This window comes from Callospermophilus lateralis, chromosome 6 (genome assembly GCF_048772815.1).
Source record: "Callospermophilus lateralis isolate mCalLat2 chromosome 6, mCalLat2.hap1, whole genome shotgun sequence".
NCBI classification, from domain to species: domain Eukaryota; kingdom Metazoa; phylum Chordata; class Mammalia; order Rodentia; family Sciuridae; genus Callospermophilus; species Callospermophilus lateralis.
The window spans coordinates 56,198,378-56,213,943 of NC_135310.1; the positions used below are offsets into that span (position 1 = coordinate 56,198,378).

Consider the following 15,566-nt stretch of genomic DNA (forward strand, 5'->3'; position numbering starts at 1 on the left):
TGTCTCAAACTAAAAAATAAAAAGGACTGGGGATGTGGATAGTGGTCAAGTGCGCCTGGGTTCAATCCTGAGTACAAAACAAACAAACAAACAAACAAAACCCCAAAAAACCCCACTTAACTGCTTTTTTAATTTTTAAAATGAGATTAGTATTGATATTGTGATTATCAGTTGTATGCTATAATATCTAGACATGGTTTTTTTGTTTGGTTTGAACACTTTTTCTAGACATGTTTTGAAAAATAAGCAACAAGTACAGAAAGAAAAATAATGATATGCTTACTTTACTTTTCAACTATTTTTTCAAGTTACATACTCTAAGCCAATAACTTATTTTGTATTTGTAGCAAATCAATCATTCTTTTACTTATGGATATTGGTATAGATTCATAAGTGAATCGTTAACAAATTTGAAACACCTGATTAGAACTGTATTTTCAGTCCACAAACACTGATTCATATAGCAACATAATACAAACATTGTCTTTCTCTGATACTATCAAGAAGGCACTAAGAATTTTCATACTCTGAAAATTAATGTGTTAGTATTACACATTGATGAGGAAATTGGTTTGAAGCAATAGTGTGATGGTAGAGGTTGTTGCCACCTCTTTCAAAGATGATTATAGCATTGTTGAGGGGAGGGGACCTAAGTTCTTATATTAGTTTTTCCAACCATACCTTCACAGACAAATCTGTGAGGTTTGTGCTGTAATTAGCATCTACATCTTCTTCTCAGCAAGGCTAATTGCTGTTGGCAGTTCTGCCTTCTAGAATCTGGATTGGCCAAAATTTGCTTAGAGTCCATTTCTCACAGCTACAGATGGACAAAAAATCCTACCAATCATTTGCAAGTGTAGTGTACCAATTTAAAAATGGAAAGAAACAAAACAACAATAAAAGGTCGAGAAATATTGAAGTAACCTAAATAGGAAGTTACAAAATGCATATAGTTCGGCATAATCACCCCTTATTGAACACCTGCAGTGCTTTTTTGATAAAATACCTGCTAGAAAATAGAGTATGACTATTTTGCCATAGGACAAATGTTTCAAAAGTGGAAACTCAAAACTTTTAGAAACCAAGAATATATCATACAATAAGAATGATATCTAAAAGGATCTCCAAAATGTCAAAAACTCTGAGAGAGGCTTGAAAGAGTAACAATTAAAGATGCCAGCTCTAGAACCAGACTTCCTATATTCAGCCCTCAACTCCACTATTCATTAATACTGGCTCTAGGCTGAATTTGACTTGTTATCATTTAGCTGTCAAAATGGAGATTATAGTAGTACCTGTCTCATAGACTGATTTTTTAAAAGTCTAAGACATTGATTTTTTTAAAAATGAAGATTGGAGAATACTAAATACCTCTTCCAGGCCTTAATCATAAATTACATGCTCCTTGCAAGGCTAGTATCTTATCAAGGAATGAGTACAATCACAACACCAAGAATTATTGTATAATTGTATATAATCCACCCCAAAGAGTGCTTGTTTTTATTAACATCCTATTTTATTTTTTTTATGATTCATTGGATTTTTCTTATTGATTTTTTAAAATATATGACAGTGGAATGCATTACAATTCATATTACACATATAGAGCACAATTTTTCATATCTCTGGTTGTATATAAAGTATATTCACACCAATTTGTGTCTTCATACATGTACTTTGGATAATGACTTAACATCCTACTTTAAAACATACAGAAATAATGTCATTTCTAAAGGAATCAGATAAGGGGGGGCTTGTTTTGAAGACTAAAGGAAAAAGGGAGGCAGTGGTATCAGTTGGGCCACTAAATTTGGCTGAAGGGATGAACTGATTTAAAAAGGTTCAAAAATGACTTATGACCACTGGAAAAAGACACTTGTCATACCTGTAAGAAAATAACTCATTTCTGAAATACTCATAGCCATCTTCTTGGAATTGTAAAATAATTGTTTTATAATAGTTTCGTACGTAAAGAATATGCTAATATTGAAACAAGACCAGAATAATATAATTTAACCTCTTTGTTTTGATGCCTATGATATCAATTTGCTATCATTTAAAAAAAATTACCATATGCTGGTAATGTAATTTGTAGGATAAAGTTCTAGAAATGGAATTTCTGAGGCTTTTTTTTTCTCTTTACAAATAATAAGATATACATATTATGCCCTTTGTTTACTGCCCCCCTCAAATATTATATATATCTTAAGATCTTTTAAAGTTAACCCAATGGAACTGCTTCATTTTTTTGTAAGTACTGCCGGCTAATTCTATTAGTTATACTGAATTTGACTGAAACAGTTCTCTATTGATGAACTCTTAGGTTGTTTTTGGTCTTATACTATTGGAAACAATGTTTCAGTGATTATCCTTTTATATGTGACATTTCATAAATGTGAGTATATCTGTAGGTTAACACTTATGATGGAGTTGTTCATTTAAAGTATATGTGACTTTGTTATTTTGATCAATATTGCAAATTGCCTTCCCTAGAAGTTTCAGTAATTTATATACTCCTTGTACTGTGTGATATTTCCCCCTCATACTTCAGAACATTCCTATCAGTAATATAAAAGAAACCAAATGATTGTTTCTCTATTCCCTCTCAAACACAACCTGTTAAAGACTTTTTAATCATAAGTAATCTTTTTGAAGAAAAATGGTATTTCCTATTTACAAGTTTGTGTGTGTGCGTGCGTGTGTGCGCGCATGCTGAGCAGTTTTTCAGCCATTTTTCTTTTCTTTTATTTGAACTGTCGATGTCCTTTGTTTCCTGTAAGATTTTTGTTAGTTAATTACATATTTTTAAAAAATTAGCCAGGTATGGTGGCACCCACCTGTAATCCCAGTTATTTATAACAGGGTATATTATATAATATAATAAGGCAAGAGGATCACAAATTTGAAGGCAGCCTCAGCAAAATTAAAAAAAAAAAAAATAGGGATCTCAGTGGTAGAGCATCCCTGAGTTCAATCTGCAGTCCAAAAATTCTTTTAGTTCTTTTCTGTGTGACTTGCAAATATCTTTCCCAGCTTTTTTTTGACTTTGTGTATATATATATTTTGCATGTGAAGCAAAATGACATTAAATGGTATTATATACTCTCTTTAGTTTAAATGTTAAATAACCCAGGTAAGAAACCCCTGGCTTTATGTCAATGAATATTTTATTGATACATTATGATTTTACAAAGTAGGATTCATTTTGCTATATTCGAACATACACATTACATAATTTGGTCAATTTCATTGTTCATATATCATCACACTTACATTTTATGATTTATGGGTTTTGTGGCATTCTTAGACCCACTCCACTGTTTTATTCTAGTACTATAATGTTTTGTTTGTTTTTGTGTTTTCACATTCTCTAATTTATTGTGAAATAAAATATGATTTAGGATGTCAACTTCACTTTTTTATGAGAGGCTAACCACTTGTCCCAATATTATTTGGAAAATAATATATTTCTTCCCTTTTTGAAATGACATGTTTTCATATGCTAATATTCCAAGTATAATGTCTCTTAGTTATAAAATGAGTAATAAACCCTTGAAGCAGGTATTTTCCTAAAATACTTTTTATTCAATTAAGATAATTTTTAAAGATTAATGAGAAGGGTTAAATGTTGATTTTAGCCTTATAGTTTTACCCAGTAAATTTGGTTTAAAATGTATATAGTAGGATCAGAGATTTAGCTTAGAAAGGCTAGTGGAGTCATCATTTTATATAAATGCCAGGATAATGTATTGAATAATAGGATGTGGGGGTTTCTGGAAATTATTATAGAATATTAAAACTGAGACATATACCTGGCCAGACTAATGAATTAAATGTCTCCTCTAATGAATGGTATTATATACTATCTTTAGTTTAAATGTTAAATAACCAGGGTAAGAAACCCCTGACTTCCAGTGTAAGATTTGACTTATATAGTGTTTTATAGGATTCCATTGGCAAGATAGCCTACTTTGAATCTAAATCTTAATTTCTCATAATATTCTCTTAAATTTTGTCCTTGCCTAATTTTTTCAATCCATTCTGCTCAAAGATTTTCATTCACCTAGACCATATTTCTTGAATTGCTAGCATATGTCCTCTCTCTGCCTACTCCCATTTTTCTTTAAGATGAAAGTATCTGGATGGATCTGGAGGCTTACACCTATAATTCTAGCTCCTTGGGAGGCTTCAGGAAGATCCAAAGTTTAATGTCAGTCTAGGTAATTTAAAGAGACCTGACCCAAAAGAAAACAAAATACAGAGCTGGGGAGTAACTCTGTAGAGTAACTTGCCTAGCATGCACAAAGTCCTGGGTTCAATCCCCAGTATTGAAAAAAATAATAATAATAAGAAGAAAGTATTTGGTTTATATCATGAACCTTTGGAAGTAGTAAGGAGAATATAGAAATAATATTGTTGATTTTATAAGCAAGGGTTAATCTTTAGTTGTATAAATTCTAAAACATTTTTAATGACACTAGATTGACTAGATATACTCTTTTCCCCCACCAAAAAAAAAAAAAAAAGAAAATTTTTATTATCATTTTGTTTCTGTAAGTACACCATATTGGAAAAAATAAAGGAAGTCCTAATAGTAAGATTGTCAGTTTTTGTAGCCACTCTACACTGTCAATATAAAGTATAGAATTTAGATTGACTATGTAAAAATGTAGAAAACCATTTATTTATGATTAGTTGAGCTGTTCTACAATACAAGTGAAATTGATAACATCCTATAAATAAAAATAAATTTTAAAGCAAACTGAGAAACAAAATAAAGTTCTCTGAAATTGTTTTATTCAACCACAAAGAAAACATGACTGATAGTACTTTTTATTTTGCGAATTTAACTGGTTTTTATTTCTTATAATATTTCTATCCTTATTGTGGGGTGTTATTATAGACTAATGATTACACATCTTCCTGTTTAAGACATCTGTCTGAAGGTATTACTTTTACGTTTCCTAACAAGATGTGTAGGGATTGACATTTTGATTGAGTTTTGGATGTACAAACACATTGGTCTTATTTTGTATCACTGACAGCCCACAGGGTTGGCTGCTATGTGCTGAACTTTCTGTTCTAGACTTTCTGCCAAGTACTTTATGCAAAACTCTGGTTTTAGCGAAACAGGTTTTATTGTTTTTAGTCAAGAGTCATATTATAGGTTGTTGCTAGCTATGTGATGCGAACAGAAGAGTTGGTGTGTATATATAGACAGGAAAACAAACCACCACGACAAGCCTGTCTCTGTTCAGCTGGTTGTTTTCCCTCCCATTCCTGTGTCCTTAGTTCATGTTGTTTACTGCTGGAAGCCTGAGATGGTGTAATTTTCTTTTCTAGGAACTTGGAATTAAAATTCCTCGACCACTAGGACACGGACCAAGCAGATTCATCCCAGAAAAGGAGGTATGTTGTTTGTGAAAGTAAGTAGTGAATTGTGTGCTTTTAAGGAATGTTTTTATGACCCTCTTCTTGGCATCTGAACAACTGTTGGTCAACAACATGTTTTAAACAGCATTGATAACAGTTAATCATGCTTTGGCAGTGAATTTATGGGATTAGAAAAAGCTGATGTAGGGCTGGAGTTGTGACTTAGTGGTGGAGCACTTGCCTAGCACTCAGGAGGCACTGAGTTTGATCCCCAGCATCACATTAAAAAAATAAAGGTATTGTGTCCATCTACATCTAAAAATATTTTTTAAATAAGAAGCTGATGTAGTCATACTGATTTCTAATATATCATGATGCTTTTTTAATACCCATATTTAATCAAGCAAAACCAAAACTTGTTAGGTTTTGTTTGTTTGTTTTGTTTTTGTTTTTAAAACTAATAATACTCCACCTGCTTATATGTAGATCTTGCTTAGGTTTGCCTATAAACTGAGTTACTTGATCCTGACCATCTCCATAGGCTGGTATGACCACTAGATTGGGTCTTTAATTCTAGGTATGTAAAACTATGCTTTATTTTCATAAGAATTATTTGCTATTGGTTAATTGTGGTTCTCCTTAAATTGAGTTAGAGTAGGTGGTGTATTTGCAAGTTCTGCAACTTTGATAATAAAAATACACTTCTTGGTTTGGATTCTGGCCAAGTCTGCAAGCGGCCAATCTAGATGGCCTTTAATGTTCAGCCTTTGTTGTTTATCCCCTACTATATAATGTGACAGCTTATTCTTCTGGTTTTTGCTACCATTTGAGTTTAAATTATTAATCCCCCTCTTAAGTCAAATTTTAATATGAAATTTACGATTTATGTAACCATGGTATTTCTCTCATTTATTTATACAGATTCTCCAAGTGGGGAGTGAAGACACACAAATGCATGCTTTATTTGCAGATTCTTTTGCTGCTTTGGGTCGTTTGGATAACATTACATTAGTGATGGTTTTCCACCCACAATATTTAGAAAGTTTCTTAAAAACTCAACACTATCTACTGCAAATGGATGGGCCATTACCCCTACATTATCGGCACTACATTGGAATAATGGTATGTAAAAATTAGGTGAAAAAACTTTTCTGCCTGCTTTTATTAATCTCTTTTAAGAGATAGTTAATGTTTTAAACACGGGGATAAGTACTTATATTTTGACTTATGATAGGATTCCTATTAGGTAGTTTCTGGTTGTTTTTGTTTTTAAATAAGTATGGTCTCAAGTATAACAAAAATTATGCCATTTATTTATATGATACTGAAAGCTATTCTCACTTAAAGAATAAAATAGAACACAAGATCTATTTTATTATTATATATAGTTATGATTGGCATAAGTGGTAGTAATCCTGTTTAGTTTGTAAATACTACTGTGTCATTTTATGGTTGACAACTTAATTGAAGTTTCTTATTATTTTGTGGTTCTGAAAGTTGATATGTAGGTAAAATTTTTACAGTTCAGATATTTTTATCAGATATTTTGTTCTTAGACTATTCTTGAGGTATTTTCTGTGGTGTATTTGAAATTTTTAAATGTTTATGTGAAAACTTTTCTACTTCATGGAAAGTTGTAAAACCATACTAATCAAAAACTTAAACCAGGTTTGGTGGTGCATGCCTATAATCTCAGTGGCTCCGGAGGCTGAGGCAGGAGGATTGAGAGTTCAAAACCAGCCTCAGCAACTTTGAGGTGCTAAGCAACTCATGAGACCCTGTCTCTAAATAAAATACAAAATAGGGCTGGGGATGTGGCTCAGTGGCTGAGCATTCCTGAGTTCAATCCCCAATGCCAAAAAAAAAAAAAAAAAAAAAAATTAGCTATTTTGCATGTTCTAAGGAAAATAGATTGGTACTAGTTCAAGGTTTTAACATTTGAGGCTGGGATGGTGGCTCAGCGGTAGAGCACTCATTAAGCACATTCGAAGCCCTGGGTTCAATCCTCAGCACCACATAAAAATTAAAAAATAAAGGTATTGTTTCCAACTACTTGCAAAAAATTAAAAATGTTTTTTAAAAAAGGTTTTAACATCTGTAATTAGAGTATCTTTTCATTTTTTCTTAAGGCTGCAGCAAGACATCAGTGCTCCTACTTAGTGAACCTGCATGTAAATGATTTTCTTCATGTTGGTGGAGACCCCAAGTGGCTCAATGGTTTAGAAAATGCTCCTCAAAAACTACAGAATTTAGGAGAACTCAACAAAGTATTAGCCCACAGACCTTGGCTTATTACCAAAGAACACATTGAGGTATGTAGTGAAGTAATAAATCTTGAGCATCATTTATATATTTTTTTAAAGATTTTATTTTTCAGAGCAGTTTTAGTTTCCAGTAAAATTTCACAGGAGTTCTCATTTTCTACCTCCTTAATCCCCTCCCACAGACACACATTTTTCTCCTATTATTAATATCTAGGATTTATTTTTTTTTTATTTTTTTCCACATTTAATTATCTAGGATTTATGTGATGCATTTTTTTATTTGTTTGGTGCTGGGGATTGAACCCATGGATACATAACACATCCCTAGCTTTTTTTTTCCCCTAATATTTTAGTTTCAGACAGGGTCTCATAAAGTTGCTTAGCATCTTGCTACATTGCTGAGGTTAGCTTTGAACTTGCAACCCTCCTGCCTCAGCCTCTTGAGCCACTAGGATTATAGGCATGAGTCACCATGCTCAGTGTGTGGTACATTTTTTGTGACTGATGAACCATCTGATATATTGTTATTAGCTAAAATCCATAGTTCACACTAGTCTAGTGTTCACTCTTGATGTTGAACACTTTGTGGATTTTCACAAATGGATAATGTCATGATACCATTACTATATAATACAGAATAATAAATAGCATTGTCCTGTGCTGCTGCTATTCATCCTTTTCCCCTTCCCCTTGACATAATTAAAAATTTTAATCTTTTGATAAGAGTAGGAGTTACTTAAAATTGAAAGACATCTATAACAATTATAGAATATGACATCAAAATATTTCAAACATGAACTGGGCATAATGTGCATGCCTATAATTCCAGCTACTTGGGAGGCTAAGGTAGGAGTATCACAAATTCAGAGCCAGCCTGGGCAATTTAGGGAGACCCTATCTCAAAAAAATAAAAAGGATATAAAGAAAGCAAAAAACTTAACACCAAAAAACCAAATAACCCAATTAATAAATTGGCAAAGGAACTGAATAGACACATCACAGAAGAAGAAATATGAATGGTCAACAAATATATGAAAAAAAATGTTCAACATCTCTAGCAATTGGAGAAATACAAATGAAAACTAATTGAGATTTCATGTTACTCCAGTCAGAATGGCAACAATCAGGAATACAAGCAATCATAAATGTTGGCAAGGATGTGGGAAAGGGTTCACTCATACATTGCTGATGGGACAGCAAATTGGTGCAACTGCTTTGGAAAGCAGTATGGAGATTGCTTAGAAAACTTGGAATAGAACCACCATTTGACCCAGTGAGACTTAAAACAGCATACTACATTGACACAACCACATCAATATTTAAAGCAGCTCAGTTCTCAACAGCTATGGAACCAACCTAGGTGCCCTACAGCAGATGAATGGAAAAGAAAATGTAGTGTTTACACAATGGAATATTACTTGCCCATAAAAAAGAATGGCTTAATGACATTTGCCAGAAAATGAGTGGATCTGGAGACTATTATGCTAAGCTAAATAAGCCAATCCCAAAAAACCAAAGGTTGAATGTTCTCTCTCATATGTGAATGCTAACGCACAACAAGGTGGGGAGGAGAAAAATATAAGTTTAATAGATTAAACAAAGGGGAATGAAGGAAAGGGAAGGAGGAAAGGAAAAGGAAATACAGTGGCATAACTTTCTGACATAACTTTCCTATGTACATATATGAATACACCACAGTGAATCTCCACATCAAGTACAACCACAAGACTGAGATCCTAATTAGAATAAGCTGTATTCCATATTTGTATAAATAAGTCAAATTATACTCTACTATCATCCATAACTAAAACCAAAAATTTTTTAAATAATAAAATTAAAAGTTGGAGATGTAGCTCAATGCTAAATCACCCCTGGGTTCAATCCTATGTACTATATATAATAAGTAAATAAATAAATATAACTTGATGATTTAGGAATATTGAGAGTCTAGTTGTTCAAGCTGCTATCCTAAAAATTCTTTGAGAAGGCCTGATAATAAACAAAAAGACATTCACACAGTAGCTTCTATTCTAAACTCAAGATTTATTACATTTGAAGTGAAAACACAGTAATTCATTCATAATCCTACACTTAAAGTACAGCAACTTGGGCTGGGGTTGTAGCTCAGTGGTAGAGCACTTGTCTAGCATGTGTGAGGTTTATTTGTTTAAAAATAAATATATTGTGTCCATCTACAACTAAAAAGTTGAAAAAAATATAGCACTTACTTTTAAGCAAAATGCATTTGATTACCTTTTAAAGTCAGTATTTCAAAAAATCAAAATAATGATGAACATGTTACTAACAGACACATTAAGCTGTATTCATGGATACATTTTCATAAAAATTATCAAATCATGGGTTTTACATGTTTACTAGATTTCGTGTAATCCTGTTTTCAATAGATTAAATACTAAGGTGAACTATATATCTTCATCAATACCACACCCAGTATAAAAATATGTTCTCTCTTTTTTTCCCCTAAGGGGCTTTTAAAAGCTGAAGAGCACAGCTGGTCTCTTGCGGAACTGGTCCATGCAGTTGTTCTTCTTACACACTATCATTCTCTTGCTTCATTCACATTTGGCTGTGGAATCAGTCCAGAAATTCATTGTGATGGAGGCCACACATTCAGACCTCCTTCTGTTAGTAACTATTGCATCTGTGACATTACAAATGGCAATCACAATGTGGATGAAATGCAGGTCAACTCAGCAGGAAATATTTCAGTAAGTGTCTATTATTTGTTATGAGATTCTAATTATACTAATAATCACTGTAATTGTTATTTTTATTTGGTTCCTTGGACAATCCATCCTGTTAAGTCTATAAAGATATTAGATCCCTATACTTATTCAGTAAGTATGAATTTATTTACTGCCTCCAAATGTCCACCACTAGTCAGAGCTCTAAGGGATATGTCAAAACTAAACACCTCTAGGAGACAACACTCAAATAATTTTAGTGTCAGGAGCCAATATTTTTTACCGCCTGTAGGGTCAGCTAATGTCAAACAGCTACAGCATTGAGATGAGGGGAGGCTGAAAATAGTGTGGCCTGGTGGTGGAGATTTGCTGGTGCCAATCAGATCCTTTTCTTCCCTTTTCTGTAACAGAAACCAAATGGCTTTTTAAAATGTTCATCTTTTAGAAGATTTAATCATCTTTGATTTGGAAATTTCTCCCTTTAAAATTCCTTTTCATGTTTAGTTTTGCATAGATACAGAAGGTGGTATCCAATGAATATAAATTTGTTAAAATGCTTTCACCTCTATTCCCTCTCTTCTGTCATATTTTGCTTTCTTATTCCTTTGAAACAGAATAAGTTTAATTTTCTATAAGTAAATTTTAGTTCTTATTTACAGTTGGTCAAAATTCTCTCTGCATTCTTTAGCCATAATTAAAAAGCAAGGTTTTACTTTATGCTTCAAAAGAGAAATCACAGAAGTAGCATCACAGTTATCTGAACCCACTGCACACATTTTCTCAGTTGTTTTATTCTTTTTAAAGAAATTTAGGTATGTTAAACTGCCTGTGACTTACATATTTGACTTTGGGAAAATTATCAAACCTCTCTGAGCCTCAGTTCTTTCATGTTTAAATAAAGGTAAAAAAAAAATAAATGTGAGGTTTAGATTAAATATCTCTAAGGAAGTAAAGTAGCTAGTAGAGAGTGCTTGGTATTTATCAGAGTGAAATTAGCACATGAAGGAATATAATTTTCCTAAGATTGATCACAGTTCTATTCTAATAAGGTCCAAGACAGTCAGTTTCACTCTCCATTGAGCTACCTGAATCCATGCTGTAGGTGTGTATATGGTCACTGACTGTTTATCACAGCTTGGAAGTTATAAGAGGATCCAAGAGAGAGTATTTCAGTTTCTAGGATGCTTGGCGTTGATTGTTGTCCTTCCTTATCAATAATTTAGTACAAGACTGAAGAAAAATGATTGTATTATTTCTAGTTATCTATTAAAAGCCATAATAGGTTAGAGTGAAAAAATAAAAGCTTTTATTTGTCTAATAGATATGTTTCCCATTCCCAGGTTTTAAGTTGGATCCTTTTAAAAGGTATATAAGCTCATACTGATGGCACTTGCCAGTGAGCCCATATAGCTTGTTCTCCAAGTGCACTTGAGATATCTGATTCAGCTCTTCAGATACAAATAGTAAAAAGCAAATAAAAAGAAATTCTATATACATTATTAATATTTCAACATTAAAATGAATGCCATAATTTTTTAAAAATTTTTTTTACCAATATCAACTTAACAAATTAGTTAAGAAGCAAAAAGAAACAGACTTTGTTTCCTTTCCCTCTTGAAAATTTGTCAAAAATTTTCCTTCCTGCCAGCCACAGTGGCACACATCTGTAATCCCAGAGACTCCAGGGGTAGGAGATAGGAGAATCACAAGTTCAGGCCAGTTTGAGCAATTTAGCAAGGTGCCGTATCAAAAAAAAGGTCTGGGGATATAGCTCGGTGGTAAAGCTACCTTAGGTTCAGTCCCCAGTACTAAAAAATAAATAAGTCAGAATTGTTTTTCCTAAGAATACTTAAGGTTTGGGCTCTTTATCTTTGAGGAAAACTGGTAAAATAAGTAAATTAATACAATGAGAAGTAATGTGAATTGAGAGAGGTCTTAAAATATGTGTATGTGCTTGTGTGTGTATTTTAACTTTGAGTCATTCTATTAAGAAACCTAATCTTTTTTGGCCCTTTTTTGTTTGATTATTGACCTTAAGAATAATAATGGAAGTGTGTGTGCCAAAAAGAGTTTTCAGTATCATCACAGAGATACATCCACCATGGAATTACTAGAAAGGCTTAGTATAGGATATTTTGGTATAACTGGATCATATGAAGATATAAAGATAGTCTCTCATAATATAGAATTGCCTTGACAGTCATTCTCCAACAAATATTTCTAGAGTTTCTACTGTATACTAGGTGTTGCATAGGCTCTGAATATACCAGTAAATTAAACAGGTAGGTCTATTAGCCTTATGATGGTTTGGTCATGGGGGAATCAGGCTCTGGATCAGTATCATGCTGATAGAAGTTAAGATTGGTACTTTGAAGGAAACAGTAGAATGCTGTGTGACAATAATTAGGGATTGTGGGGCAGGAGATAGATAGTTACAAGAATCATATTAAGCTGACACCAAAAGAACCAATAGGTTGAAGCTAGGAAAAGAGTAAAAAAACAGGAGTTTTGGTTTTTGGTGAGATGGTGTTTTGTTGTTGTTTTGGTTTTTGGTTTTTTGGTACTAAGGATTGAACCCAGGGGTGCTTAACCATTAAACCACATCCCTATCTTTTTTTATTTTTTATTTTTAGACACGGTCTCACTAAATTGCTTAGGGCCTTGCTAAGTTGCTGAGGCTGGCTTTGAAATTGCAGTTTTCCTGTCTCAGCCTTGTGAGCTGCTAGAATTATAGGCATGCGCCACCTTGCCCTGTAAAATAGGAAGTCTTAAGAACATTCCTGGCAAAAGAAATGAAATCATAAAGGGGGAAAGATTAATTTGTATTTGAAAATTGAGATTTGAGATATTAAAACTTCTTTTATATCCATTCTGTAAAATATATATTCTGTAGATTTGATCTAGCTTTTATAGTAAAGATATAGTAGGGTTTAGAAATATAAATCTTGGCTACCCCTTATGGTTAGGACCCATTTGTATAGATGTGACACTGCTGTAGTCATCTCATCAAGTGACAACTGCTAGCTCCATTTGCAAGTCATTTGGCTAACTCCAGCCATGGGAGGACATGTTTCATTTTAATAGATAAATTGTATACATAGAACAGTTATTATTTTAAAGATGATAGACATGTTGACAATATATGCAGTATACAGTTGATAGGAAACCACTTTAACATTTAACTGACTTAGCAAGTAGAAGTTAACTATAAAATATTCATTGTTTTAAATTGACAAGTAGTGTTAAATTTTCATTTTTACAGGAGTATAAATAGTAGGGTCATTATTTTAAGAATGTATTTTCCTATATTTTGATGGTCTTTTGAAACAGACTTAATAAAATACATGAATTTCATTCTGTGTCTGATGTATACAACATCGTGTTCTCTCTTCAGGTAAGTGAATCCTTCTTTGAGGTTGAAGCCCTCATGGAAAAGATGAAGCAGTTACAGGAATGTAGAGACGAAGAAGAGGCCAGTCAGGAAGAGATGGCTTCACGATTTGAAATAGAGAAGAGAGAAAGCATGTGTGTCTTCTCCTCAGGTAAGAGCAACTATACACAATGTTGCAAACCCACCTTTTTTATTTAAAGAATTTAGGTTAGTTTTAAAACATCAATCCAAATATATTTTTGTCATTTTGGAGAGGATATTGCATATGTAGTCCTACTTAGAATTTTTAAAGCAGGCAACTTAAAAAAATTTATAAGTGAAAAACAGCAGTATTTCTAACTTAGGTCATCTGAAAAAGAATATGTCCAAAAACTGTCTCAAATATATTTGACAATCAAAGAGTGGGGGGAAAGAGTGTGTCTTTGTATAAAGGGAGGTTGGGTACTGGCTTGTTTTTCCTTGAGGGGATATTTTTGTTTCTATTTATGCCTAAAGGTGTAGAGTTATCGTTGTCATAAAATACTGTTTTGTTAAAACTAATCTCATCAACTCCTTAACATGATGATCGAAAAAGAACTTAGGGGCAGTGCGGGAAGCATTATAAAAATGTCAACTCACAGGACCTTTAGTTTCATCATTTTCATCATATTGTATAGTGTTAATGTTTAATAAAAATAGTCAAGTACTAAATTTTAGAGCATAGCTTATCTTCATAATCGTTATTATCACCTTAAAGATTATCCAAAACAGCATTCTACCTTGAACACATTTGGGGGAGGGGTGGATACCAGGGATTGAATCAAGGGGTGCTGCCGCAGTCTGGCTGGGCACAATTCAGGAGCCACTTGTCAAAAGAAACTAACTTTATTTTTAGAACCACACACGCCAAACAAAACTGCTCCTCAGGAAAAACCCTCAGAGCCCAACTGCCACCACTGGCTTCCCACAAGCCACTCCCTCCACCACCAGCCTCTCCACCTCCCACAATCCTCCTGCTCTTGAGTCCGATTGGCTGGGTCATGTGGGCGGAGCCAAAAAAGTCCCCCAATGAGCAGCTCCGTGGCCTGAAAGGGCAGGGAAACAGCTCAATGAGCATCTCCAATGAGCATCACCGCAGAGGAGCCAATCAGCTAGATGTTGCTGGGGCCGCTGTGAGCCAATCATCAGCTGGTAGTCTGAAAGTTTGTTGGGGCCCCTTCAACTGTGGCTCTCAACAGGGTGCTGAAACACTGCACCCTAGCCCTTTTTATTTCGAGATAGGTTCAAGTTGCTAAGGGCCTGGCCTAGTTGCTGAGGCTATCTTTGAACTCATGATCTTCCTGTCTCAGCCTCCCAAGTCTGAACACATATTAAGGAGAACCTAAAGTCTATAAATTGGGGTGGGGACACAGGGAAAGTGGGGTCTATTAAAGAAAGAATAAAAGGCATACAGAATTCAACTATGAATATTTACTTTGTAATGGAGTATCTTCTTTTACTATATTCAGTTTACTGGTAAGTAAGGTACTTCTTTTTATTAAGATTTCATTTTGGTTGATATGGGTTACTCAGTGACATAGAACTGGTTTTCTTATTTTCACTTTTGTTATGGGAAAAATGAATTTCAAGTATCCTGTTTCTGAAAAGCTTTCCATGACTTTAAAAATCATTTCAGATGATGAAGAAGTTACACCAGCAAGAGATGTCTCTCGTCATTTTGAGGATACTAGTTATGGCTATAAGGATTTCTCTAGACATGGGATGCATGTCCCAACATTTCGTGTCCAGGTATGCATGTATGCTTGTATGCATGTGAGTGGTTAGAAATATCTTAGCATGACTTAAAAGAAAAAG

General features: G+C 33.6%; 1 protein-coding gene across 3 annotated transcripts in view; it reads left to right on the forward strand.

Annotated features, from left to right (window-relative positions):
• The window catches only part of Sesn1 (sestrin 1), a 106,967-nt gene that overhangs the window by 85,748 nt on the left and 5,653 nt on the right, over nt 1–15,566 (forward strand). For 2 of the 3 annotated variants that reach the window (XM_076858368.2, XM_076858369.2), the window contains exons 2-7: nt 5,344–5,409; nt 6,295–6,495; nt 7,503–7,685; nt 10,124–10,366; nt 13,737–13,884; nt 15,388–15,500. In XM_076858368.2, the coding sequence (XP_076714483.1) occupies nt 5,344–5,409; nt 6,295–6,495; nt 7,503–7,685; nt 10,124–10,366; nt 13,737–13,884; nt 15,388–15,500 (954 nt within the window). The remainder of the gene's footprint in view (nt 1–5,343; nt 5,410–6,294; nt 6,496–7,502; nt 7,686–10,123; nt 10,367–13,736; nt 13,885–15,387; nt 15,501–15,566) is intronic. The other variant, XM_076858370.2, reaches the window with a different exon arrangement.